The following is a 27,971-nucleotide window of genomic DNA, read 5'->3' as shown; positions in this document are numbered from 1 at the left end:
CTTTAGTTTGTGCCCCTCCCTTGCTGTCTCTCCTCCCCCAGTATAAAGTTCCCCCCCTGTGTATCCAGCCTGTTAGTCTGAGCCATGAACAGCCCCGTCCCACTGCCCCAGTGCTGCCTGCCCCTGCCCGCACTCCGGAGAGAGATGGGTGAGTCACTAACTGGGGGTTCAGGGGGGTGTGGGGGGGGGATCTCTATTCAGGGGCTCATTATTATTTCTACATTCAGTGAATGGGGATTAACAATATAACTCCATATATTGCACTGTGGGGGGGGGGGGGGGTCTGTTTATACAGTGTCAGGGGCTGCTAATGAGCAGTCCTTAGAATTAAAGGCCAACTCTGCCCAAATAGGTAATAATTCTATATTATGTCTATGGCTTTGTTTGCCCCTCCCTGTATCTATGTGACTAAATAATAATATAGACTGATAGGGATCTGCTGCCCCAGGGGGAAACGTCTGATCAGAGCGGGGCAGAATGCCTGCCTGGGTTACTGGCCAATCACAAATCAACCACACAGCTCCGTCCAATAGGAGCTTCTTCCGGCCGCTCTGGACTCTGGAACCAGAATTTGACTCTGATTGGAATTTCACAAAAGTTACTGCTCTGTCAGGCAAGAGGGATTCTGCCCCGTTACCCCGGGGTATTGTTTTATTGCCCTGGGTTCTATTCTGCCCAGGGCAGTGTCTGTATTGAGTCTGTATGTTCCCCCTGTGGGGGGGGGGGGGGGGGGGGAGAGTGAATCCCCTCATGTAAGTGTATGGGGCAGGGGAATTATACTGTAGGGGCGGGGCTTGCTGGGAATGATTGTTCTGTAGCTGAGGATGCTGGGAGTTGTTGTCTGAATGCCACTAACCCTATTTGACTTGCCTTCCAGGTATTCACCAGCCTGTGGGCTATTACATGCCCCCCCAGTGCTGCCCCTCCCCGCGGCCCCCCCCCACTCCGGTGCAGCCTGCAGCCCAACTGGAGAACAAGGAATTGTGGGAGAGATTTAACTCTGTGGGAACTGAAATGATTGTGACTAAGAGTGGAAGGTGAGTGGCTACAGGGGGCGCTAGAGCTTACGCTCTGCCCGGTTGCTCTGGGTTACTGCACTTTGCACTATGTTGATAAATAAGCCCCATCTCCCATCAGACGGATGTTTCCGGAGTTTTCCGTCTCCCTGTCCGGACTGGAGCCCAATCTTCCCTACACTGTGTGTGTCCAGGCCGTGCCCGAGGGAGATGCCCGGTACCGCTGGCGAGACGGCGCTTGGGGCAAGAGTGGCAGAGCTGAGCCCGGGCCCCCAACGCGCCTCTATGTGCACCCAGAATCCCCTGCTCCGGGCCACAGGTGGATGGAGCGGCCCATCTGCTTCAGTAAGATCAGACTGACCAACAACACCCTGAGCCAGGGGGGGCAGGTAGGTGCCGATTGCCTGGTACCCGGGGGCCCCGGGATGGCAATATGGCCGCCTTAGTACAGGGTTGTGCTTCTCTCCCCCCAGATTGTTCTCCAGTCGATGCACCGGTACTCCCTGCGCTTGTACATCACCCCCACCTCTACCCAGGGCTGCCCCCCGGGGGCAACTGTGTCCTTCACTTTCCCAGAGACGTCCTTCATAGCAGTCACCAGCTACCAGAACCCCAAGGTAAGTGTTAGTGACCCCCACATTCAGCCCTAAGGATCCCCCCCTTATGCCCCGTGACTCTCACCCCTACATTCAGTCATAAGGATCCTCCCCCGATGCCCCGTGACTCTCACCCCCACATTCAGCCCTAAGGATCCCCCCCTTATGCCCCGTGACTCTCACCCCTACATTCAGCCCTAAGGATCCCCCCCTTATGCCCCGTGACTCTCACCCCTACATTCAGCCATAAGGATCCTCCCCCGATGCCCCGTGACTCTCACCCCCACATTCAGCCATAAGGATCCTCCCCCGATGCCCCGTGACTCTCACCCCCACATTCAGCCATAAGGATCCCCCCCTGATGCCCCGTGACTCTCACCCCCACATTCAGCCATAAGGATCCTCTCCCGATGCCCCGTGACTCTCACCCCCACATTCAGCCATAAGGATCCCCCCCTGATGCCCTGTGACTCTCACCCCCACATTCAGCCCTAAGGATCCTCCCCCGATGCCACGTGACTCTCACCCCCACATTCAGCCATAAGGATCCCCCCTGATGCCCCGTGACTCTCACCCCCACATTCAGCCCTAAGGATCCCCCCCTGATGCCCTGTGACTCTCACCCCCACATTCAGCCATAAGGATCCTCCCCCGATGCCCCGTGACTCTCACCCCCACATTCAGCCATAAGGATCCCCCCCTGATGCCCCGTGACTCTCACCCCCACATTCAGCCATAAGGATCCTCTCCCGATGCCCCGTGACTCTCACCCCCACATTCAGCCCTAAGGATCCCCCCCTGATGCCCCGTGACTCTCACCCCCACATTCAGCCATAAGGATCCCCCCCTGATGCCCTGTGACTCTCACCCCCACATTCAGCCATAAGGATCCCCCCCTGATGCCCCGTGACTCTCACCCCCACATTCAGCCATAAGGATCCCCCCCTGATGCCCCGTGACTCTCACCCCCACATTCAGCCCTAAGGATCCCCCCCTGATGCCCCGTGACTCTCACCCCCACATTCAGCCATAAGGATCCCCCCCTGATGCCCCGTGACTCTCACCCCCACATTCAGCCCTAAGGATCCCCCCCTGATGCCCCGTGACTCTCACCCCCACATTCAGCCATAAGGATCCCCCCCTGATGCCCCGTGACTCTCACCCCCACATTCAGCCATAAGGATCCCCCCCTGATGCCCTGTGACTCTCACCCCCACATTCAGCCATAAGGATCCTCTCCCGATGCCCCGTGACTCTCACCCCCACATTCAGCCCTAAGGATCCCCCCCTGATGCCCCGTGACTCTCACCCCCACATTCAGCCCTAAGGATCCCCCCCTGATGCCCTGTGACTCTCACCCCCACATTCAGCCATAAGGATCCTCTCCCGATGCCCCGTGACTCTCACCCCCACATTCAGCCCTAAGGATCCCCCCTGATGCCCTGTGACTCTCACCCCCACATTCAGCCCTAAGGATCCTCCCCTGATGCCCCGTGACTCTCACCCCCACATTCAGCCCTAAGGATCCCCCCTGATGCCCTGTGCTCTGCCCCCCCAGCTCTCTCTGCTGAAGATCGAAGAGAATCCGTTTGCCAAGGGAATAAAGTTCTTTAAGACCCAGCAGGACAGGTCGGTGCCAGTTTGGGGGCCACAAGGGGCGGGAATGGCTGGGAATTGTATTTGCTCTAAACTGTCTCTGTTTCTGTTGCAGTCTCTCCCCACAGAAGAGGGTTGCTGGGTCGGAACCAGAGGGGGAGAGCAGCCCAGGTCAGTATGGGACCCAAGTCAAGGGACTATTAGCCCAGTGGCTACCATACTGCTTGCCCCATGTAATAACGAGCCTTTCCTTCTCTCAGGCTGTAAGAGAATGCGAGAGAGCGGGGATGGAGGGGAGACTGGCTCCGAGAAGAGAGCGCAAGAGACACACAGAGTCTCAGGAGAGAGCGCAGAGAAGGGAGAGAAGGGAGAGAGTCCCACCAATGAGAGGACAAAGATGGAGCCAACGGAGAAGAACGGGAATGATGGGAGAGATGGGAGACATTTCCTGGAGGGGACAGGAAGGAGTCACAGGGGACAGGAAGGGGGGCCCCCTCTCAGTATGTCAGTGCATTATGGCTCCGTAGCCCAGAGACTGGCCTGGTTGCCTCCTGCTGTACCCCAAGGGCCACTGGGCCCCTACTCTCCAGCCGCGAGTGTCCCAGGATACAGGTCAGTAGCTCCTCGGATTCCCAGCATTCTGTGCCACCCCCAGCCGCCCTGTGCCACCCCCAGCCGCCCTGTGCCACCCCCAGCCACCCTGTGCCACTCCCCGCCGCCTGTGCCACCCCAGCCACCCTGTGCCACTCCCCGCTGCCTGTGCCACCCCCAGCCACCCTGTGCCACTCCCCGCCGCCTGTGCCACCCCCAGCCACCCTGTGCCACCCCCAGCCGCCCTGTGCCACTCCCCACTGCCTGTGCCACCCCCAGCCACCCTGTGCCACCCCCAGCCGCCCTGTGCCACCCCCAGCCGCCTGTGCCACTCCCCGCCGCCTGTGCCACCCCCAGCCGCCCTGTGCCACTCCCCACTGCCTGTGCCACCCCCAGCCGCCCTGTGCCACCCCCAGCCGCCCTGTGCCACTCCCCGCCGCCCTGTGCCACCCCCAGCCGCCTGTGCCACTCCCCGCCGCCTGTGCCACCCCAGCCGCCTGTGCCACTCCCCGCCGCCTGTGCCACTCCCCGCTGCCACTCCCCGCTGCCACTCCCCGCTGCCACTCCCCGCCGCCTGTGTCACTCCCCGCCGCCTGTGCCACTCCCGCCGCCTGTGTCACTCCCCGCCGCCTGTGCCACTCCCCGCCGCCTGTGCCACTCCCCGCTGCCACTCCCCGCCGCCTGTGTCACTCCCCGCCGCCTGTGCCACTCCCCGCCGCCTGTGCCACTCCCCGCCGCCTGTGCCACTCCCCGCCGCCTGTGCCACTCCCCGCCGCCTGTGCCACTCCCCGCCGCCTGTGCCACTCCCTGCTACTTGTGTGACTGCTGCCCCCCAATCAGTCCATGTTGCCCCCCATTTCTATGTGACAGTCCATTCTTTCCCCCCCGGTGCCATAATGACTCCTGTGTTTCCCCTTTATTCCAGGTTCGCAATTCACTACTATGGGAATATCCCCCCTTTCCATCCCGGGGCCTGTGGGGCCCCCCTGCACTCCCTGGGGCCCAACCTAAGCGCAAACCCTTGGACTTCAGGCCAGTTTGGACCTTGTGTCTCTGGGCCATACCCACAGCTTTCCCAGCACATACTGCCCCCTCCCTCCCTATACCTGCCCCCCCAGGCACCCCGCCTCGGCATCTGACCAACACAGCTGGGGGCCAAACTGAACTCGGCCACAATCCAGTAGGAGGGGTTTGCCTACCCAAATGTCCCAGAATGCACCGGGACAGGCCAGCGGGGCCCACAATGCATTGGGATGCAGATACACGGCCCAGAATGCACCGGGACAGGCCAGCCGGGCCCACAATGCAATGGGATGCAGATACACGGCCCAGAATGCACCGGGACTGACCAGCAGGGCCCACAATGCAATGGGATGCAGATACATGGCCCAGAATGCACCAGGACTGACCAGCAGGGCCCACAATGCATTGGGATGCAGATACACGGCCCAGAATGCACCGGGGCTGACCAGCGGGGCCCACAATGCAATGGGATGGGGCCCACAATGCAATGGGATGCAGATACACGGCCCAGAATGCACCGGGACTGACCAGCAGGGCCCACAATGCAATGGGATGCAGATACACGGCCCAGAATGCACCGGGACTGACCAGCAGGGCCCACAATGCAATGGGATGCAGATACATGGCCCAGAATGCACCGGGACTGACCAGCGGGGCCCACAATGCAATGGGATGCAGATACACGGCCCAGAATGCACCGGGACTGACCAGCAGGGCCCACAATGCAATGGGATGCAGATACACGGCCCAGAATGCACCGGGACTGACCAGCGGGGCCCACAATGCAATGGGATGCAGATACATGGCCCAGAATGCACGGGGACTGACCAGCGGGGCCCACAATGCATTGGGATGCAGATACACGGCCCAGAATGCACCGGGACTGACCAGCGGGGCCCACAATGCAATGGGATGCAGATACACGGCCCAGAATGCACCGGGACTGACCAGCAGGGCCCACAATGCAATGGGATGCAGATACATGGCCCAGAATGCACGGGGACTGACCAGCGGGGCCCACAATGCAACAGGATAAAGGGGCAAGGGCCACATTGCAAATGGACATACAAGCCTGACCCACAATTAATCCTGAGAGAGGGACAAGGTCCACAATAAACAATGGGCACATTTAGCCGTAGTGAGGTAAATACAATACCCAAGGTCCTCAGCGCTCTAGATGTGATGCCATTTTCCAGCCGTGTATAGTCAATATAACAAGCCGTGTGCGTTTGCAGCTCCACCTTAGATCAACCCCTTTGACTGGGTCCCAAGACGTTCATAGATAGATATAGATATAGATATAGATATAGATAGCCGGAGCGCATATGTCAAAAATAAATATATATATAGTAGTGCAACTACGTTTATATAGAGTGATCCCTTCTCACCATATAAGAAATCTTGTGCTCTACTAATTTATATAAACACCATGGTGCAGTAATATGAACTGCTCACCAGATGGCAGTGTTACTGGACCAAATGAATAAGATGTGCTCAATTGCAAATTGTAGCTAGATGAATAAAAGTACCCAACGCGTTTCGTGTACTAGCCGGTACACTTCCTCAGGAGCATAGCTAAACAAATAGGCTATTTGGAAGTGTACCGGCTAGAACACGAAACGCGTTGGGTACTTTTATTCATCTAGCTACAATTTGCAATTGAGCACATCTTATTCATTTGGTCCAGTAACACTGCCATCTGGTGAGCAGTTCATATTACTGCACCATGGTGTTTATATAAATTAGTAGAGCACAAGATTTCTTATATGGTGAGAAGGGATCACTCTATATAAACGTTGTTGCACTACTATATATATTTTTATTTTTGACATATGCGCTCCGGCTATCTATATCTATGGGCACATTTAGCTGATTGACAATTATGGCCCAGAATGCCCCAGGTGAGAGAGCTTCCTTTCCAGAATGCCCCAGGTGAGAGAGCTTCCTTTCCAGAATGCCCCAGGTGAGAGAGCTTCCTTCCCAGAATGCCCCAGGAGTGTGATACCCCAGCACAGGGGCTTATTGCCTTCCCAAATGCCATCCTTATCATTTACAGTAGGGGGTACATTATCCCTACTTACTGCACATCCTCATTCTATTATGAGCCAATCCTCGGGAAGGGGGCAGGGACAGTCAGGGAGGAGCTTCCCTTTGCTAACAGAACATGCTTTTAGTAGAATGAGCAGCACAGGAGAGTGGGGGGTGAGTGCCACCTAGTGGTAAGAGCTGGTATTTTTAGATTTAGTAACAATCAATATGGCAGGTCCCAAGCCCAGAAAGGACAAGACAAAGTGAGATTATGACACACATATATACTGTATATATATATATGTAATTTAATTGTGTTTATTTAATAAAAATCACATTCAAACATTTTCTTTCCTTTTTATGGGACGAACATGGGGCCATTGGCCACGCCCATTCTGGGGGGTCCTAAGCATTTCTGAGTGGCCAGGAAAGTGCTTCCAATTTACCCCACTTGCCATCAGGACGGGGGGGTTCTGTATCCGTGTGAAGCAGAAGGTCTGGGATTGGCTCACACCCCAGAGGCTTTGCCAGTCGAACCCCAGGCTCAGAGACCACCAGTTGCGGCGCAGTAAGGTCACATGACTAGTGCACTGCCGGTTCCCACTCAGTAGGAGCTGCCCTGCCTGTCAGCAGTTACAGGGCCCCGGGCCCCACTCCCGGCCCTCTGAGCCCCCTCGTGTCTCTGCAGGAAGCAGCGCAGTTTGGAGGGGTAATCGGTCATGATGCCGTCTGCGCCGCTCTCCAACGCTCTCTGGTAGTCACTGTCTTGGTTTAGAACCCAGAGATACACCTGGAACAGAACCGGGGGTCAGTAGGGAACCTGCACAGTCCTGAGCCAGTCCTAAAACCTTCCCACTCCTGGGTTCACTCCCAGAACCTTCTTTCAACTGGGTCCCTCCCAGAACCTTCTTTCAACTGGGTCCCTCCCAGAACCTTCTTTCAACTGGGTCCCTCCCAGAACCTTCTTTCAACTGGGTCCCTCCCAGAACCTTCTTTCAACTGGGTCCCTCCCAGAACCTACTTTCAACTGGGTCCCTCCCAGAACCTACTTTCAACTGGGTCCCTCCCAGAACCTTCTTTCAACTGGGTCCCTCCCAGAACCTTCTTTCAACTGGGTCCCTCCCAGAACCTTCTTTCAACTGGGTCCCTCCCAGAACCTTCTTTCAACTGGGTCCCTCCCAGAACCTTCTTTCAACTGGGTCCCTCCCAGAACCTTCTTTCAACTGGGTCCCTCCCAGAACCTACTTTCAACTGGGTCCCTCCCAGAACCTTCTTTCAACTGGGTCCCTCCCAGAACCTTCTTTCAACTGGGTCCCTCCCAGAACCTACTTTCAACTGGGTCCCTCCCAGAACCTTCTTTCAACTGGGTCCCTCCCAGAACCTTCTTTCAACTGGGTCCCTCCCAGAACCTTCTTTCAACTGGGTCCCTCCCAGAACCTTCTTTCAACTGGGTCCCTCCCAGAACCTTCTTTCAACTGGGTCCCTCCCAGAACCTTCTTTCAACTGGGTCCCTCCCAGAACTTTCTTACTACTGCGTCACTCCCAGAACCTTCTTACTACTGCGTCACTCCCAGAACCTTCTTTCTACTGGGTCACTCCCAGAACCTTCTGACTACTCAGAGCCACTCCCAGAACCTTCTGACTAGTATAAGCCACTCCCTGACCTGCCCCACAGCCACGTGGCCACAGACCCATATTACCTGGATCCCTCTTGCCTGGAGGTGCTGGAAGAGACCTTTTCTCATCATTAATCTGGAACAGAAGACAAGGTGTATGTGAGGGGCCCGGGGCCTGTTGTGCAGAACATTCCTTGTGAGGCTTATTATCTATATAATGTAGAACTGTCCCACATTTGGCCCATGAACCTATTCCCATGATTCCCTAGCAGCCCGTGATATTCAGCATTGCTATTCCAACAACAGGCAAAGGGCAACACTGACATAAAGTCCAACTCACTCTATTGCCCCTCTGCTCTCACCATCCTTCCCTATTGTCTGTATCTTGCCTTTTTGTTTCTGTTCCACCCTAGTGTAGAAATGGCAACCAACTGTCTCCATCTTGCCCTACTGTCCCCATCTTGCCCTACTGTCCCCATCTTGCCCTACTGTCTCCATCTTGCCCTACTGTCTCCATCTTGCCCTACTGTCCCCATCTTGCCCTACTGTCCCCATCTTGCCCTACTGTCCCCATCTTGCCCTACTGTCTCCATCTTGCCCTACTGTCTCCATCTTGCCCTACTGTCTCCATCTTGCCCTACTGTCTCCATCTTGCCCTACTGTCTCCATCTTGCCCTACTGTCTCCATCTTGCCCTACTGTCTCCATCTTGCCCTACTGTCCCCATCTTGCCCTACTGTCTCCATCTTGCCCTACTGTCCCCATCTTGCCCTGCTGTCCCCATCTTGCCCTACTGTCCCCATCTTGCCCTACTGTCTCCATCTTGCCCTACTGTCTCCATCTTGCCCTGCTGTCTCCATCTTGCCCTACTGTCCCCATCTTGCCCTACTGTCCCCATCTTGCCCTACTGTCCCCATCTTGCCCTACTGTCCCCATCTTGCCCTATTGTCTCCATCTTGCCCTAATATATCCCTTATATCCATTCTTTACTGTCTCCATATCATTCTACTGGTCTTGGCTTGTCCTACTAACTCCATCTTGCCCTACTGTCCCCATCTTGCCCTACTGTCCCCATCTTGCCCTACTGTCCCCATCTTGCCCTACTGTCCCCATCTTGCCCTACTGTCTCCATCTTGCCCTACTGTCCCCATCTTGCCCTACTGTCCCCATCTTGCCCTACTGTCTCCATCTTGCCCTACTGTCCCCATCTTGCCCTACTGTCCCCATCTTGCCCTACTGTCCCCATCTTGCCCTACTGTCCCCATCTTGTCCTACTGTCTCCATCTTGTCCTACTGTCCTCATCTTGCCCTACTGTCCCCATCTTGCCCTACTGTCTCCATCTTGTCCTACTGTCTCCATCTTGTCCTACTGTCCCCATCTTGCCCTACTGTCTCCATCTTGCCCTACTGTCCCCATCTTGCCCTACTGTCTCCATCTTGTCCTACTGTCTCCATCTTGTCCTACTGTCTCCATCTTGTCCTACTGTCCCCATCTTGCCCTACTGTCTCCATCTTGCCCTACTGTCCTCATCTTGCCCTACTGTCCCCATCTTGCCCTACTGTCCCCATCTTGCCCTACTGTCCCCATCTTGTCCTACTGTCTCCATCTTGCCCTACTGTCTCCATCTTGTCCTACTGTCTCCATCTTGCCCTACTGTCCCCATCTTGCCCTACTGTCCCCATCTTGCCCTACTGTCCCCATCTTGTCCTACTGTCCCCATCTTGCCCTACTGTCTCCATCTTGCCCTACTGTCCCCATCTTGCCCTACTGTCTCCATCTTGTCCTACTGTCCCCATCTTGCCCTACTGTCTCCATCTTGCCCTACTGTCCCCATCTTGCCCTACTGTCTCCATCTTGTCCTACTGTCTCCATCTTGTCCTACTGTCTCCATCTTGTCCTACTGTCCCCATCTTGCCCTACTGTCTCCATCTTGCCCTACTGTCCTCATCTTGCCCTACTGTCCCCATCTTGCCCTACTGTCCCCATCTTGCCCTACTGTCCCCATCTTGTCCTACTGTCTCCATCTTGCCCTACTGTCTCCATCTTGTCCTACTGTCTCCATCTTGCCCTACTGTCCCCATCTTGCCCTACTGTCCCCATCTTGCCCTACTGTCTCCATCTTGCCCTACTGTCTCCATCTTGTCCTACTGTCTCCATCTTGCCCTACTGTCTCCATCTTGCCCTACTGTCCCCATCTTGCCCTACTGTCTCCATCTTGTCCTACTGTCTCCATCTTGTCCTACTGTCTCCATCTTGTCCTACTGTCCCCATCTTGCCCTACTGTCTCCATCTTGCCCTACTGTCCTCATCTTGCCCTACTGTCCCCATCTTGCCCTACTGTCCCCATCTTGCCCTACTGTCCCCATCTTGCCCTACTGTCTCCATCTTGTCCTACTGTCTCCATCTTGCCCTACTGTCCCCATCTTGTCCTACTGTCTCCATCTTGCCCTACTGTCCCCATCTTGTCCTACTGTCTCCATCTTGTCCTACTGTCCCCATCTTGCCCTACTGTCCCCATCTTGCCCTACTGTCTCCATCTTGCCCTACTGTCCCCATCTTGCCCTACTGTCCCCATCTTGCCCTACTGTCCCCATCTTGCCCTACTGTCCTCATCTTGTCCTACTGTCTCCCTCTTGTCCTACTGTCTCCCTCTTGCCCTACTGTCTCCATCTTGCCCTACTGTCTCCATCTTGCCCTACTTTCTCCATCTTGCCCTACTGTCTCCATCTTGCCCTACTTTCTCCATCTTGTCCTACTGTCTCCCTCTTGCCCTACTGTCCCCATCTTGCCCTACTGTCTCCATCTTGCCCTACTGTCCCCATCTTGCCCTACTGTCTCCATCTTGTCCTACTGTCTCCATCTTGCCCTACTGTCTCCATCTTGCCCTACTGTCCCCATCTTGCCCTACTGTCTCCATCTTGCCCTACTGTCCCCATCTTGCCCTACTGTCTCCATCTTGCCCTACTGTCTCCATCTTGCCCTACTGTCTCCATCTTGCCCTACTTTCTCCATCTTGCCCTACTTTCTCCATCTTGCCCTACTGTCACTGACCCCTATTGAGTAGGAATATGTATAAAAGTTGGGGGTCGCAGCCTCCGTACAAACTCACTTTTCCTGCAGAAAGACCAGAAAGCGATTTCTCATGATTCGGCTGTGGGGGAAGTAGGTTCTGTGGGGGGAAATGTGGGCGGAGTCAGTGCAGAATCCTGTATATAGTTCTGTGTATCGAGGGGGGTGCTGCCTGGCTTCTGTATTATGGGGGTGCAACCACTCACCTGTTTATAATAGACGGCATGTAGGTCTCCAGCACAGACTCCCGCAAAGGCACAAAGGGGAGGAGCCCAGTGTAAAAGAGGAGGAGCAACATCAAACCCCGCCGTGCGGTAAACATGATTGGCATGTCAGGATTCTGCAGAGAAGTGAGGGTTAAAGAGGGGGAAATTCGGGGGGGGGGGGGCGGCAGTGAGGGTTATAGGGGGAGGCAAGGGGGGGGCATATTTACCTCCTCCTGGCACAGTTTCATAACTGGATCCTTTTCACTGGCCCAGATGGTTCTCTCTGAGCGCTGGTACCGTTTAACCAGATCCGACACCTTGAAAGGCAACAAATCCCATTCAGGTTCTATTGGGGCCCATGGGGCAAGAGGCACCTGTAGCCCTATCCCCCAGTTGCCCCCAGACTTACCTTTTTAACCAGTTCAGGGGTCTCCTCCTTGATCTCCACGTTAATGGGCATATGGGGGAACCTCTGGAACACCTCCTCCAGCAGTGGGAACCGCCGGTCACTGCCCGACGAGTAATGCCCTGCAGGGGGCAACAACAAGTTCATGCAGCGACCTGCCCCTGGGAGCCCAGTGGCTTTTCCCTCTGGATCAGTCTCTGCTTTTTACCCCCCCCCCCAATGGAACAGATCCGTTTATATAATGTGGCCTAATTGCCTTTTAGGTGTGCTTCCCCTTTAATCCAGGGAGGGGCAGGTACCTACCTGGGAAGAAGGTGACCTCCAGATGTTCTCTGTAGAGTGGCAGCTCCTGGGGGGACACAAGCAGCAATGTGGGGTATAATAAACATATATATCAATGCACTGGGTACAGGGTGACAGGAGGAAGGGAGGTCTCACCATCAGCACAAGAGGGGTTCTTAGTTGTAAGGGCAGTCACAATACTGAGCTTTCTATGGACAGGGATAATGTGGGGAGCACAGAGCAGTGGCTGTAGGAAAAGTGGGAGAAATGGGTGTGGCCACAGTGAATCGATGACATCATTACCTCGTATGTGATGTCACAGATGCTGACATCATGCCCCGTCTGCCTCAGCAAGTTCAGGTCATGGGAGACCACCACTTTCCCATCCTTGGTGATGTGGCAGTCGAGCTCCAGGAGGTCTGTGTGATTGGACATGGCACTGTGTGGGAAGAGATCCAGCCAGCCAATTACAAGGCAGTTTCCCCATGTGATCCCCATTCCCCCCGCCCCCGAGGATCCTGGTACCAGTAACTGTGGGATTGAATCCCCCAACCAAGGCCTGTCAGACTCTCCCCCCTATGGGCATTTGTCAGTGGGGTCCCAGTGCTCTAATTAACTGCTTAATGGCATAGTGACACCCCAGGGCCTCTACTTACCTACTAATATCTATATTGGCCCTTAACCCTTGCAATCCTTATGCACAGAAATGACTTACTTGTCAAAAGCCTCCAGGGTGTTCTCTATTCTCTCGCCTGCTCCTGGGATGCAGAGGGGAAGGGGTTAATTCATCTGCACATCAATGTCTGTCAGTCCCTCCCACTTCTGCCAGGAAGGGCCCGCCCACCTAGATTGTAAAATCAATCCCTGATTCCTGCCTCAACTAGAACCGAACCAGATGGAACAGTATTGTCCAACCAGAACTACAAATCCCACAATTCCCTGACAGCCAAAATATGGGGCTCCTTTCAAACAGCCTACTAGGGGATAATGTACCCCCCTACTGTAAATGATAAGGATATTAGCAGTCACTGAGGGGTTCTGTGCCCCCCATATAAAGGCACAAGGCTGCAGGCTGAGTTATACAGGGAACTCTGAGTATCACTCATGTATTATAAGGGATAATGTACCCCCTACTGTAAATGATAAGGATATTAGCAGTCACTGAGGGGTTCTGTGCCCCCCATATAAAGGCACAAGGCTGCAGGCTGAGTTATACAGGGAACTCTGAGTATCACTCATGTATTATAAGGGATAATGTACCCCCTACTGTAAATGATAAGGATATTAGCAGTCACTGAGGGGTTCTGTGCCCCCCATATAAAGGCACAAGGCTGCAGGCTGAGTTATACAGGGAACTCTGAGTATCACTCATGTATTATAAGGGATAATGTACCCCCTACTGTAAATGATAAGGATATTAGCAGTCACTGAGGGGTTCTGTGCCCATATAAAGGCACAAGGCTGCAGGCTGAGTTATACAGGGAACTCTGAGTATCACTCATGTATTATAAGGGATAATGTACCCCCTACTGTAAATGATAAGGATATTAGCAGTCACTGAGGGGTTCTGTGCCCATATAAAGGCACAAGGCTGCAGGCTGAGTTATACAGGGAACTCTGAGTATCACTCATGTATTATAAGGGCTCTGGTACACGGGGAGATTAGTCGCCCGCGGCAAAACTCCCTGCTCGCGGGCGACTAATCTCCCCGAGTTGCCTTCCCCCTGCCATCCCACCGGCGAACATGTAAGTCGCCGGTGGGATGATTTCGGGAAATCGCCGAAAAAGCCTCGCGAGTCTTTTTCGGCGATTTGCGCAAAATCGCGGCGCCGCGTCTGCCATCCCGCCGGCGACTTACATGTTCGCCGGTGGGATGGCAGGGGGAAGGCAACTCGGGGAGATTAGTCGCCCGCGAGCAGGGAGTTTTGCCGCGGGCGACTAATCTCCCCGTGTACCAGAGCCCTAAGGGATAATGAACCCCCTACTGTAAATGATAAGGATATTAGCAGTCACTGCAGAGACATAGACGGTGTAGGAAGGTACTTACCCCCTCTGTGGGAGATGTGCCGGCAGTAGAAGGGTAATTTTTTCTTCTTGTGGAGGAGGTGGGGGTTCTTGAGCAGATAATAGGAGGTGACTGCGTAGCCCCCCATAACAGGGAGCAGATAATAGAGAGGTGAGCGCATGGCGGGCAGAGAGGTGCCTGGGAGTAAATCAATCAATTACTTAATTACTCATAATGTATAATTAGTGTCTGGCAGTAAAACAGAGAAGGGGCGGGAATGTGAATTCATGAGAATAAATGAATGAGAGATATGAGGAATAAGTGATGGGAGGGGGAGGGAATCATGGGAGGGGGAGGGAATCATGGGAGGGGGACTCAGCAGCAGAGACAGAGGGAGAGTGGGATAAACGGGATTCAACTGAAATCAAAACCGACTGTCCGACCCCCCTCCTACTGATCCCCTCCCTGCCTGCAGCACCCACCTACCTCCCTGCCTGCGGCACCCACCTACCTCCCTGCCTGCGGCACCCACCTACCTCCCTGCCTGCGGCACCCACCTACCTCCCTGCCTGCGGCACCCACCTACCTCCCTGCCTGCGGCACCCACCAACCTCCCTGCCTGCGGCACCCACCTACCTCCCTGCCTGCGGCACCCACCAACCTCCCTGCCTGCAGCACCCACCAACCTCCCTGCCTGCGGCACCCACCTACCTCCCTGCCTCCCCTCCCTGCTTGCAGCACCCACCTACCTCCCTGCGGCACCCACCTACCTCCCCTCCCTGCCTGCGGCACCCACCAACCTCCCTGCCTGCGGCACCCACCTACCTCCCCTCCCTGCCTGCGGCACCCACCAACCTCCCTGCCTGCAGCACCCACCAACCTCCCAACCTGCAGCACCCACCTCCCTCCCTGCCTGCAGCACACACCTCCCTCCCTGCCTGCAGCACCCACCAACCTGCAGCACCCACCAACCTCCCTGCCTCCCCTCCCTGCAGCACCCACCAACCTCCCTGCCTGCAGCACCCACCAACCTCCCTGCCTCCCCTCCCTGCCTGCAGCACCCACCAACCTCCCTGCCTGCAGCACCCACCAACCTCCCTGCCTGCAGCACCCACCAACCTCCCTGCCTCCCCTCCCTGCCTGCAGCACCCACCAACCTCCCTGCCTGCAGCACCCACCAACCTCCCTGCCTGCAGCACCCACCAACCTTCCTGCCTGCAGCACACACCTTGCCCCCTGCCCCCCTTCCCTGCCTGCAGCACCCACCAACCACCCAGCCTGCAGCACCCACCTTGCCCCCTGCCCATTACCCAGCTCCTGGCATCCCCCTTTCCCCACTCACCCAGCTCCTGGCATCCCCCTTTTCCCACTCACCCAGCACCTTGGGTTCCCAGTGGCAGTGGGTGCAGTTGGACCTTTGTTCCCTGCAGCTCAGGGTGGCACAGCGCCAGCGCCTTGCTCCAGTGATGCGGTTAGTACTTTGGCACAGTACAACAGGTGCCTAGTGACACGACCCGTTCCTCGGCGACCCGGCACCGCTCCATCTCATATAACTCAGAACTCCAGCAGAACCTCCCAGTTAATCCCAGTTTCAGTTCCCCAGGTTTTCCAGTAATGAGGGTTACGTGGTGGTCCGGTTCTGCCGTGACTCTGCCCCCATTGTCTCCCCGTGCAAAGGATTGTGACCAGTCAGCAGGGCAAGGAGCTGACAGTCAGCACTTTGTAACCTCACCCAGAGCATAAAGGGTTAATGGATCCAACCAGAACACAAACACATTCTGTGTAGGAGTAGGATTAGGGATGTGCCCCTTATCTCTCCCCCTGTGCCCGGTGCGGGGGTCCCTCTCACACAGGATTAGCACCTTGTGGCTGAGAGTCGGGCAGGGAGGGCGGTATCTTGTTATCTCTGTGTAAACAAACCCACACCCATGTACATTCCTGTGCAGGTACCTACCTGCCCCACGTGTGCTCACAGGGGACCAAACCAGTTTGGCCACAGTCCTGCACCTGTTCCAGCCCATTCCTCCTCTCATACTGCCACTGCATGGGGCAAATAGCAAACCGGCTACTGGGCAGGAACAGGACTTCTGGGTATGGCACATCCGCAACAGTAAGGAGATAACCCCAAAATCTCCCCCTAACTGGCCTTCAGGCTGGGCCCCCTTAGCCCATAACAAGGTTACAGATATATAGAAACATTGGGGTAACAGTCACCCCGCTATAGTTCCAGGGGTACCCAGGGCACAAATAAGCACTCACCCCAAATCCCCCCCTAACTGGCCTTCAGGCTGGGCCCCCTTAGCCCATAACAAGGTTACAGATATATAGAAACATTGGGGTAACAGTCACCCTGCTATAGTTCCAGGGGTACCCAGGGCACAAATACCCACTCACCCCAAATCCCCCCCTAACTGGCCTTCAGGCTGGGCCCCCTTAGCCCATAACAAGGTTACAGATATATAGAAACATTGGGGTAACAGTCACCCCGCTATAGTTCCAGGGGTACCCAGGGCACAAATAAGCACTCACCCCAAATCCCCCCCTAACTGGCCTTCAGGCTGGGCCCCCTTAGCCCATAACAAGGTTACAGATATATAGAAACATTGGGGTAACAGTCACCCCGCTATAGTTCCAGGGGTACCCAGGGCACAAATAAGCACCCCAAATCCCCCCCTAACTGGCCTTCAGGCTGGGCCCCCTTAGCCCATAACAAGGTTACAGATATATAGAAACATTGGGGTAACAGTCACCCTGCTATAGTTCCAGGGGTACCCAGGGCACAAATAAGCCCCCAAATCCCCCCCTAACTGGCCTTCAGGCTGGGCCCCCTTAGCCCATAACAAGGTTACAGATATATAGAAACATTGGGGTAACAGTCACCCCGCTATAGTTCCAGGGGTACCCAGGGCACAAATAAGCCCCCAAATCCCCCCCTAACTGGCCTTCAGGCTGGGCCCCCTTAGCCCATAACAAGGTTACAGATATATAGAAACATTGGGGTAACAGTCACCCTGCTATAGTTCCAGGGGTACCCAGGGCACAAATAAGCACTCACCCCAAATCCCCCCCTAACTGGCCTTCAGGCTGGGCCCCCTTAGCCCATAACAAGGTTACAGATATATAGAAACATTGGGGTAACAGTCACCCCGCTATAGTTCCAGGGGTACCCAGGGCACAAACAAGCACTCACCCCAAATCCCCCCCTAACTGGCCTTCAGGCTGGGCCCCCTTAGCCCATAACAAGGTTACAGATATATAGAAACATTGGGGTAACAGTCACCCCGCTATAGTTCCAGGGGTACCCAGGGCACAAATAAGCACTCACCCCAAATCCCTCCCTAACTGGCCTTCAGGCTGGGCCCCCTTAGCCCATAACAAGGTTACAGATATATAGAAACATTGGGGTAACAGTCACCCCGCTATAGTTCCAGGGGTACCCAGGGCACAAATAAGCACCCCAAATCCCCCCCTAACTGGCCTTCAGGCTGGGCCCCCTTAGCCCATAACAAGGTTACAGATATATAGAAACATTGGGGTAACAGTCACCCTGCTATAGTTCCAGGGGTACCCAGGGCACAAATAAGCACTCACCCCAAATCCCCCCCTAACTGGCCTTCAGGCTGGGCCCCCTTAGCCCATAACAAGGTTACAGATATATAGAAACATTGGGGTAACAGTCACCCCGCTATAGTTCCAGGGGTACCCAGGGCACAAATAAGCCCCCAAATCCCCCCTAACTGGCCTTCAGGCTGGGCCCCCTTAGCCCATAACAAGGTTACAGATATATAGAAACATTGGGGTAACAGTCACCCTGCTATAGTTCCAGGGGTACCCAGGGCACAAATAAGCACTCACCCCAAATCCCCCCCTAACTGGCCTTCAGGCTGGGCCCCCTTAGCCCATAACAAGGTTACAGATATATAGAAACATTGGGGTAACAGTCACCCCGCTATAGTTCCAGGGGTACCCAGGGCACAAATAAGCACTCACCCCAAATCCCCCCCTAACTGGCCTTCAGGCTGGGCCCCCTTAGCCCATAACAAGGTTACAGATATATAGAAACATTGGGGTAACAGTCACCCCGCACCCCCCCCCCCACACTGGGACTGTTGGGCAATAGGGGTCATGTTCCCCTGCGGGGAGCAGATTGTGACTCTGTGGTTCCATCATGAGTTCTGCGCTCTCAGTATGACTGGGGCCCAAAGGGGAGTGTCTGTATGGCTCCTCCTACTGACAGTGATCCAATCCCATGAGTGTTGGGGGGGTAAGTACTAAGCACTAATGGCTTCAAATGTGAAACTACAAGAACCACAGCAGGGGGGGGAGGTTACATATACAGGAATATTGGGGGGGGTACATATCCAGGAATATGGGGGGTACATAAAAAGGAATATTGGGGGGGGTATATATACAGAAATATTGGGGGGGTATATATACAGGAATATTGGGGGGGTATATATACAAGAATATGGGGGGGGTACATATAGAGGAATAAGGGGAGAGTTCATACTCTGCCTAGGGGAAGAATTATTGGTCGCACACACATAGGAACAGTTGAACATCACTTTATTGCACATAACAGGCCAGTAGGGGGCGCCCGTGTACCCACTAGCAGTACTGTACATTACAGGCCAGTAGGGGCGCCCTTGTTCCCACTAGCAGTACTGTACATTACAGGCCAGTAGGGGGCGCCTTTCTACCCACTGGCAGTACAGTCTCTCAGTGCATAGGGTGCTGGGTGCCCAGTGGGCAGGGCCATTCCTGTATCAGCAGCTGCCAGTCTCCTCGCTGGCATTACATTGGGGGCGGGCTCATAGCCACTCTTGTCCCGCCCATTATTACCAGTGTGCCCCCCGCTTCTGTGCCAGGATGTGGATGAACCTGGCATGGTTGGCATAGAGACTACAGTCCCCGCTCACATCCACCCACTGTACCTTCCCGGCATCGTCCCCGGCTTCCAAGCGTATCTGACTGAGGAGGTGCCCTGGGGAGAGAAACGGGGCGTCAGTGCCCAGAGAGAGAACAGCGATACCCCCCCCACTGTAGGGCGCCCCCTACCTGTCTCATCGTGGTAATTCACAGCCTGGGTCTCCATCCATGAGTTGTCTGTGTTCCGCGGGTCGTCCACGTACCCCCTGTATATCTGCAACAGCGGGATGTGCCATTCAGCCAGATGGGGGCGCTGTACCCTTGTGTGTATGTACCCCCCCCCCCCCCCCCCCAGTGTGATACAGTCAGATGGGGGCTCTATATCAGTGTGTGTATGTAGCCCCCCCCACCCTCAGTGTGATTCAGCCAGAAGGGGGCACTATATCAGTGTGTGTATGTACCCCCCCCCCACCCTCAGTGTGATTCAGCCAGAAGGGGGCACTATATCAGTGTGTGTATGTAGCCCCCCCAGTGTGATACAGCCAGAAGGGGGCGCTATATCAGTGTGTGTATGTAGCCCCCCCAGTGTGATACAGCCAGAAGGGGGCACTATATCAGTGTGTGTATGTAGCCCCCCCAGTGTGATACAGCCAGAAGGGGGCACTATATCAGTGTGTGTATGTAGCCCCCCCCAGTGTGATAAGCCAGAGGGGGGCACTATATCAGTGTGTGTATGTAGCCCCCCCAGTGTGATACAGCCAGAAGGGGGCACTATATCAGTGTGTGTATGTAGCCCCCCCAGTGTGATACAGCCAGAAGGGGGCACTATATCAGTGTGTGTATGTAGCCCCCCCAGTGTGATAAGCCAGAGGGGGGCACTATATCAGTGTGTGTATGTAGCCCCCCCCAGTGTGATACAGCCAGAAGGGGGCACTATATCAGTGTGTGTATGTAGCCCCCCCCAGTGTGATAAGCCAGAGGGGGGTACTATATCAGTGTGTGTATGTAGCCCCCCAGTGTGATACAGCCAGAGGGGGCACTATATCAGTGTGTGTATGTAGCCCCCCTCAGTGTGATACAGCCAGAGGGGGGCACTATATCAGTGTGTGTATGTAGCCCCCCCCCAGTGTGATACAGCCAGAGGGGGTGCTATATCAGTGTGTGTTTGTACCCCCCCAGTGTGTGTAGGTATCTCCCTGCCCCCCCCATGTGATACACTGATATAGTGCCCCCTTCTGGATGTATCACATGGGGGGGGCAGGGAGATACCTACACACACTGGGGGGGTACAAACACACACTGATATAGCACCCCCTCTGGCTGTATCACACTGGGGGGGGGGCTACATACACACACTGATATAGTGCCCCCTTCTGGCTGTATCACACTGGGGGGGCTACATACAAACACTGATATAGTGCCCCCTTCTGGCTGTATCACATGGGGGGGGGGGGCAGGGAGGTACATACACACACTGATATAGTGCCCCCTTCTGGATGTGTGTATGTACCTCCCTGCCCCCCCCCCCCATGTGATACAGCCAGAAGGGGGCACTATATCAGTGTTTGTATATCACCCCCCCCACCACTCAGTGTAATTCAGCCAGAAGGGGGAGCTATATCAGTGTGTGTATGTACGTTCCTGCCCCCCTACCAGCAAGTGCTCCTGGGAGAAAAGCTCCTGGATTTTCTTCTCACTCTCACTCTGATCCCCCGAGCCCTCCAGGGAGTTGAGCGCCTCCTCACAGAACTCCCTGTGCAGCGTGGCACTCACCAGCTCTCCCGGATCCACCATGCCCTGCGGTACAGAAACGGTTAATACACACCCCTGACTGCGCCCCCTAGCTGCAGGAAACACTCGGTAATACCTGATGGGGGCGCTATGGGCCCAGGCACATGTGCAGCTCATTACGCAGCGCTGAGTATCACCAACATAATCTGCACTGCAGTAACACAGCTCCCCATGGAATCTGCCCCAACTGGGTGTCACCTGGGCAACAATGAACCGTGTCAGAACCAATGATCCCTGGGGTTGGAGTGCGGCTGCAGAACTGCACAACTGATTGGCTACTGTGACAACTGCACCCAGGAAGCACAAGTCGGGGACAGATGGGTGGGGCTACTCACCCCAGGGATGGCCCACTGGCCGCAGTCTTTTCTCTGTATAGCGACAAACTGCAGAATTGGCTTCCCGGTGCCTTTATCCGTCACCCGGCGGCCATCAGAGTCCTGTTTCCACCTAAACAGAACAGGAAGTAACGAGTGAGCCCGGCAGAAGGGAGTGAAGGAAAGGGCAAATAACCAGGCGGGGGGGGGGGGTGGTCTGTAGGAAACAGAACAGAGAGTGCAGTACATAGCATGAGAAGCCAGGGGGCGCTAGGAGGGGAGGGGCCTATAGGAAACAGAACAGAGAGTGCAGTACATAGCATGAGAAGCCAGGGGGCGCTAGGAGGGGAGGGGCCTATAGGAAACAGAACAGAGAGTGCAGTACATATCAAGAGAAGCCAGGGGGCGCTAGGAGGGGCCTGTAGGAAACAGAACAGAGAGTGCAGTACATAGCAAGAGAAGCCAGGGGGCGCTAGGAGGGGAGGGGCCTATAGGAAACAGAACAGAGAGTGCAGTACATAGCATGAGAAGCCAGGGGGCGCTAGGAGGGGAGGGGCCTATAGGAAACAGAACAGAGAGTGCAGTACATAGCAAGAGAAGCCAGGGGGCGCTAGGAGGGGAGGGGCCTGTAGGAAACAGAACAGAGAGTGCAGTACATAGCAAGAGAAGCCAGGGGGCGCTAGGAGGGGAGGGGCCTGTAGCAAACAGAACAGAGAGTGCAGTACATAGCAAGAGAAGCCAGGGGGCATTAGGAGGGGAGGGGCCTGTAGGAAACAGAACAGAGAGTGCAGTACATAGCATGAGAAGCCAGGGGGCATTAGGAGGGGAGGGGCCTGTAGGAAACAGAACAGAGAGTGCAGTACATAGCATGAGAAGCCAGGGGGCGCTAGGAGGGGAGGGGCCTATAGGAAACAGAACAGAGAGTGCAGTACATAGCATGAGAAGCCAGGGGGCACTAGGAGGGGAGGGGCCTGTAGGAAACAGAACAGAGATTGCAGTACATAGCAAAAGAAGCCAGGGGGCGCTAGGAGGGGAGGGGCCAGAGAGTGCAGTACATAGCAAGAGAAGCCAGGGGGCGCTAGAAGGGGAGGAGCCAATAGGAATAAAGCATCACCTTGTTATAAGTGGGTCGGCCGCGTGGTTAGGGCCCCACCGCCCCAGCAGTCCCCTTCCTTTAACCCCAGTCCGACCCACAGGGTTCCTAAAGCAACAGAATAAATTGTGAAAATCTGGAAGCACCAATCAGATGAAAGATGCAATGTAAGGTCCCAGAATCCCTTGGGGCCGCCCTGCTTACCTGGGGACCCCGCCCACCACGCTGTAGGTGCCCTGTAGGCTCTCTCTCTGCACGGCGCCATCCAGGGCATTGAATTGGGGGGAGAAGCCTTCACTCCTGTAATACCAATCAGAGTGAGACACGCCCAGGAGGTTCCGCCCACACCCAATCACAGAGCTGCCTTACACTGACAGGAAATGACACAAGTCTCACCCCAATAGTGGATCTGCCCATGGGGGGTTGGTCAGCACGTAGGGGGCGGTATAATCCACAGGATCATATTCCGGCCAATCCGCCGCCCAACTGATCTTCTCCGGGGGGACAGGACGGCGCTGCACCTGGGACCCAGGGTACGGGGAGGTGAGAGCCTTGGCATGGGCGGCGGCCATGGAACCCGCAGGGGAGGAGCCGGAGGGGCGGAACCAGCGGTAGTACAGGAAGCTGCTGGAAAATAGGAGGAAATGATTGGAACATTAATGGTGGGTGGGGGGGCGTGTACCTACCTCTCATCTCTACTGTACTTGCCTCTGCACTGCTGGTTCTGACTCAGTATAGCAAAGGCCAGCTGATCTGCAGAGAAGAGTGCAGGGCATGATGGGAACTGTAGTCTTGCCAACAGCTGGCTTCTGGGCCATTTACAGTCAGAACCAGCAGTGCAGCTGCCCCAGTAACACTGAGAGCTCATTGGTTGGTACCTACCTGCCTACGGCGGCAAGGGCAGCAGTGATGGATAGAGAAGAGTGCAGGGCATGATGGGAAATGTAGTCTTGCCAACAGCTGGCTTCTGGGCCATTTACAGTCAGAACCAGCAGTGCAGCTGCCCCAGTAACACTGAGAGCTCATTGGTTGGTACCTACCTGCCTACGGCGGCAAGGGCAGCAGTGATGGACAGAGAAGAGTGCAGGGCATGATGGGAAATGTAGTCTTGCCAACAGCTGGCTTCTGGGCCATTTACAGTCAGAACCAGCAGTGCAGCTGCCCCAGTAACACTGAGAGCTCATTGGTTGGTACCTACCTGCCTACGGCGGCAAGGGCAGCAGTGATGGATAGAGAAGAGTGCAGGGCATGATGGGAAATGTAGTCTTGCCAACAGCTGGCTTCTGGGCCATTTACAGTCAGAACCAGCAGTGCAGCTGCCCCAGTAACACTGAGAGCTCATTGGTTGGTACCTACCTGCCTACGGCGGCAATGGCGGCAGTGATGGATACGGCGGCAGCTCCACGAGTCAGAACGCGGCTCAACATTCGCAAATCAGCAGCAGCCCCTGCAATGGGGAATCCATCTGTCAGTCACATGGCAAACAGCCCCGCCCCTCTCTCCCGGCTGCTGGGCAACTACAACTCCCGGGGCTCCCTGTTATTGTGTCAGGTTGCTAGGGCTCACTTAGCAACAGGACAGTGGCTTCAAGGATGGAAAAGACCAACTGCAATTTTCCTTTAGTCAAAATCTAACTGCCCTCAAAGGAACCCCCAGTACAACTCCCAGCTCTGTAACCACCCCCAATGCTCTGGCCCCACCCCTGCAGAACAATGCCCCCCAATACTAATATTAGCCACACCCTGTATGTACTCAGGCACCCCCAGTGGCTCTCCCTCTGCTCTACTAACCTGAAAGTCTGCATTTCAGGCTAAAAATAAGGCAGGCCCCACCCCTCTCATGTGGGAGGGGCCTATTCCCACAGGGAGCCGCGCCTTACAGGCCATAAAACAGATCCTGATTGGCTAATTAGCCGGCTGCATGGCTGCACAGTGATCAGCAGAGGCTGCAGCAGGCACCTAAATGAACTGCTCATACAGCAGCCATCATGTGGGCCCTGGGGTATATACACTATAGGTGGGGCCCTGGGGTATATACACTATAGGTGGGGCCCTGGGGTATATACACACTATAGGTGGGGCCCTGGGGTATATACACACTATAGGTGGGGCCCTGGGGTATATACACACTATAGGTGGGGCCCCGGGGTATATACACTATAGGTGGGGCCCCGGGGTATATACACTATAGGTGGGGCCCCGGGGTATATACACTAGAGGTGGGCCCTGGGGTATATACACTAGAGGTGGGCCCTGGGGTATATACACTAGAGGTGGGCCCTGGGGTATATACACTAGAGGTGGGCCCTGGGGTATATACACTAGAGGTGGGCCCTGGGGTATATACACTATAGGTGGGGCCCTGGGGTATATACACTATAGGTGGGGCCCTGGGGTATATACACTAGAGGTGGGGCCCTGGGGTATATACACTAGAGGTGGGGCCCTGGGGTATATACACTAGAGGTGGGGCCCTGGGGTATATACACTATAGGTGGGGCCCCGGGGTATATACACTATAGGTGGGGCCCTGGGGTATATACACTAGAGGTGGGGCCCTGGGGTATATACACTAGAGGTGGGGCCCTGGGGTATATACACTATAGGTGGGGCCCTGGGGTATATACACTAGAGGTGGGGCCCTGGGGTATATACACTAGAGGTGGGGCCCTGGGGTATATACACTATAGGTGGGGCCCTGGGGTATATACACACTATAGGTGGGGCCCTGGGGTATATACACTATAGGTGGGGCCCTGGGGTATATACACTAGAGGTGGGGCCCTGGGGTATATACACTAGAGGTGGGGCCCTGGGGTATATACACTAGAGGTGGGGCCCTGGGGTATATACACTAGAGGTGGGGCCCTGGGGTATATACACTATAGGTGGGGCCCTGGGGTATATACACTAGAGGTGGGGCCCTGGGGTATATACACTATAGGTGGGGCCCTGGGGTATATACACTATAGGTGGGGCCCTGGGGTATATACACTATAGGTGGGGCCCTGGGGTATATACACTATAGGTGGGGCCCTGGGGTATATACACTATAGGTGGGGCCCTTTGCTGCTTTCTGAGCAGCTGATCCAGGTTCCCTATACTCCCTGGACTTGAAGTTGAACTACAACTCCCAGAATCCTCTAACAAGCAATACAGGAGGGGGCAGGGAGCTTTAGGCAGATTAGAAGTAGAACCAGAAACCCCCCCGGACCTCATCCCTTGCCCATCACTTGGGAAAACTGTAGTTCAGCAACAGCTGTAGCAGCCCGCTACTTACCTACACACGGAGCCGGTACCTACCTGAGGAGAAGGGCAGATACGGGACCTACACACGGAGCCGGTACCTACCTGAGGAGAAGGGCAGATACGAGTCAAGTTACTGCCTCACTGACAGCGCCTTCAGGGACCACTCGGCAGTGTTGGGAGTCAATAACTGATAGAGAGCGGCGATTGGCCAGAAACCCTTTCACTCCTCATGAGCCCCGCCTTGTGAAACACAAAGGCGCAATGTCATTGGACAGGCATGTGTATCCCAGGACGCAGAGCCCGGAGCCACGCCTCAGGGTTACAGGAATCAGACAGGTGACCCGCCCACGGCTACTACAATGCAGGCGGTGGGGCGGGGCTAGTGATGTCATGTGACTGAGTTGGGAATGGGTGTGGCGCCTACTTAGCGAAGCGTCCCGGACGTAACAGCTATACGTGCAGTCCTGGCAACCAGTTGGCGTGGTGACGCACAAGTGCATGCTGGGTATTGTAGTTTTACGTTCAGCAGGATGGCTTACCTGATCTGAAGGCGGGAAAAGTTGGGAGGAGTAGCGGTAAGTCGCAAATATGACAGAAACACTTAAGGGCTCATTAACACAGGGCAAATTTGCCTGTGGGCAGTAACCCATAGCAACCAATCAGTGACTGGCTTTTTTCTCAGCCAGCTGAAGGAGGAACAATGAATGCCAGAGTTTGATTGGTTGCCATGGGTTACTGCCCGCAGGCAAATCTGCCCAGTGTTAATAAACTTGGGGTAATTGTGGTGCAAGGGGGGCGCCAGCCGTGTACCCCATCTTCCTGCGCGATGAGTGGGGGCCCCTGTCATTGCACCCCCATAGTGTGGCATCAGCCCCCCTCAGCCTCAGGGCTGTAAATCTAGGGCAGGGGCTTGCCTCGGGCACCCCTTATATCTGGCTCCGCCAGTGGGAACTATAACATTCAGCTAAAGGCCCCCAGCCTGGCATCCCCCCCATGTCTGAGAGCCTCACCCCGAAACCCTGCTAATTCCCTGACACCCTCTGTAAATCAATAGCAGCACCCGCCAGTGTCGGACTGGGGTACCTGGGGCCCACTGGGAACGCTCCCCCCCCCGAGGGGCCCACCGGGAACGCTCCCCCCCCCGAGGGGCCCACCGGGAACACTCCCCCCGAGGGGCCCACCGGGAACGCTCCCCCCAGGGGCCCACCGGGAACGCTCCCCCCCCGAGGGGCCCAACGGGAACGCTCCCCCCAGGGGCCCACCGGGAACGCTCCCCCCCCGAGGGGCCCACCGGGAACACTCCCCCCGAGGGGCCCACCGGGAACGCTCCCCCCAGGGGCCCACCGGGAACGCTCCCCCCAGGGGCCCAACGGGAACGCTCCCCCCAGGGGCCCACCGGGAACGCTCCCCCCCGTGGGGCCCACCGGGAACGCTCCCCCCCGAGGGGCCCACCGGGAACGCTCCCCCCAGGGGCCCACCGGGAACGCTCCCCCCGAGGGGCCCACCGGGAACGCTCCCCCCAGGGGCCCACCGGGAACTCTCCCCCCAGGGGCCCACCGGGAACGCTCCCCCCCGAGGGGCCCACCGGGAACGCTCCCCCCAGGGGCCCACCGGGAACGCTCCCCCCAGGGGCCCACCGGGAACGCTCCCCCCCGAGGGGCCCACCGGGAACGCTCCCCCCAGGGGCCCACCGGGAACGCTCCCCCGAGGGGCCCACCGGGAACGCTCCCCCCAGGGGCCCACCGGGAACGCTCCCCCCCCCGAGGGGCCCACCGGGAACGCTCCCCCAAGGGGCCCACCGGGAACACTCCCCCGAGGGGCCCACCGGGAACGCTCCCCCCCCGAGGGGCCCACCGGGAACGCTCCCCCCAGGGGCCCACCGGGAACGCTCCCCCCAGGGGGGCCCACCGGGAACGCTCCCCCCAGGGGCCCACCGGGAACGCTCCCCCCCCGAGGGGCCCACCGGGAACGCTCCCACCAGGGGCCCACCGGGAACGCTCCCCCCCCGAGGGGCCCACCGGGAACGCTTCCCCCAGGGGCCCACCGGGAACGCTCCCCCCAGGGGCCCACCGGGAACGCTCCCCCCCCCGAGGGGCCCATCAGGAATGCTCCCCCCAGGGGCCCACCAGTAACGCTCCCCCCCGAGGGGCCCACCGGGAACGCTCCCCCCAGGGGCCCACCGGGAACGCTACCCCCCCCCCCGAGGGGCCCACCGGGAATAT

The 27,971-nt window shown here is 56.3% G+C and overlaps 3 protein-coding genes across 10 annotated transcripts; 1 reads left to right on the top strand and 2 right to left on the bottom strand.

Moving 5' to 3' along the window:
• The first annotated feature begins 59 nt into the window (after positions 1-59).
• LOC101732669 (T-box transcription factor TBX6-like) lies at positions 60-5,954 on the top strand. Its single transcript, XM_031893276.1, has 8 exons — positions 60-148; positions 878-1,037; positions 1,138-1,405; positions 1,490-1,633; positions 3,171-3,241; positions 3,324-3,379; positions 3,469-3,820; positions 4,725-5,954. Exons 1-8 carry the CDS (start codon positions 85-87, stop codon positions 4,936-4,938), a joined length of 1,329 nt encoding a protein of 442 aa, XP_031749136.1. The 5' UTR covers positions 60-84; the 3' UTR covers positions 4,939-5,954.
• A 1,176-nt stretch (positions 5,955-7,130) lies between these two features.
• Positions 7,131-16,313, bottom strand: gdpd3 (uncharacterized LOC100125107; the record flags this gene model as incomplete). Its single annotated transcript, NM_001103015.1, is given in 11 exon segments — positions 7,131-7,640; positions 8,551-8,602; positions 11,576-11,635; positions 11,742-11,875; positions 11,969-12,058; positions 12,151-12,269; positions 12,451-12,496; positions 12,733-12,868; positions 13,145-13,187; positions 14,477-14,632; positions 15,809-16,313. Coding segments are annotated over 10 exon segments (1,005 nt in total).
• A 2,670-nt stretch (positions 16,314-18,983) lies between these two features.
• On the bottom strand, positions 18,984-26,060 carry nudt9 (nudix hydrolase 9). Of its 8 annotated transcripts, none has more exons than XM_031892964.1 (9): positions 25,852-26,027; positions 23,858-23,948; positions 22,898-23,125; positions 22,706-22,801; positions 22,523-22,609; positions 21,430-21,541; positions 20,957-21,100; positions 19,493-19,577; positions 18,984-19,418 (listed from the first exon to the last, which is right to left on the bottom strand). In XM_031892964.1, exons 2-9 carry the CDS (start codon positions 23,926-23,928, stop codon positions 19,273-19,275), a joined length of 969 nt encoding a protein of 322 aa, XP_031748824.1. In that variant the 5' UTR covers positions 23,929-23,948; positions 25,852-26,027; the 3' UTR covers positions 18,984-19,272. The 8 variants fall into 8 exon arrangements, with proteins under 8 accessions (XP_031748824.1, XP_031748820.1, XP_031748821.1 ...); XM_031892960.1 differs by having other exon boundaries at positions 22,898-23,128; positions 25,852-25,959; XM_031892961.1 differs by having other exon boundaries at positions 22,898-23,128; positions 25,804-25,903.
• Positions 26,061-27,971: the final 1,911 nt, after the last annotated feature.

The sequence above is a fragment of the Xenopus tropicalis genome, chromosome 9 (assembly GCF_000004195.4).
Source record: "Xenopus tropicalis strain Nigerian chromosome 9, UCB_Xtro_10.0, whole genome shotgun sequence".
In the NCBI taxonomy this organism is placed as follows: Eukaryota; Metazoa; Chordata; class Amphibia; order Anura; family Pipidae; genus Xenopus; species Xenopus tropicalis.
This window is presented reverse-complemented; position numbering and strand designations above follow the sequence as displayed.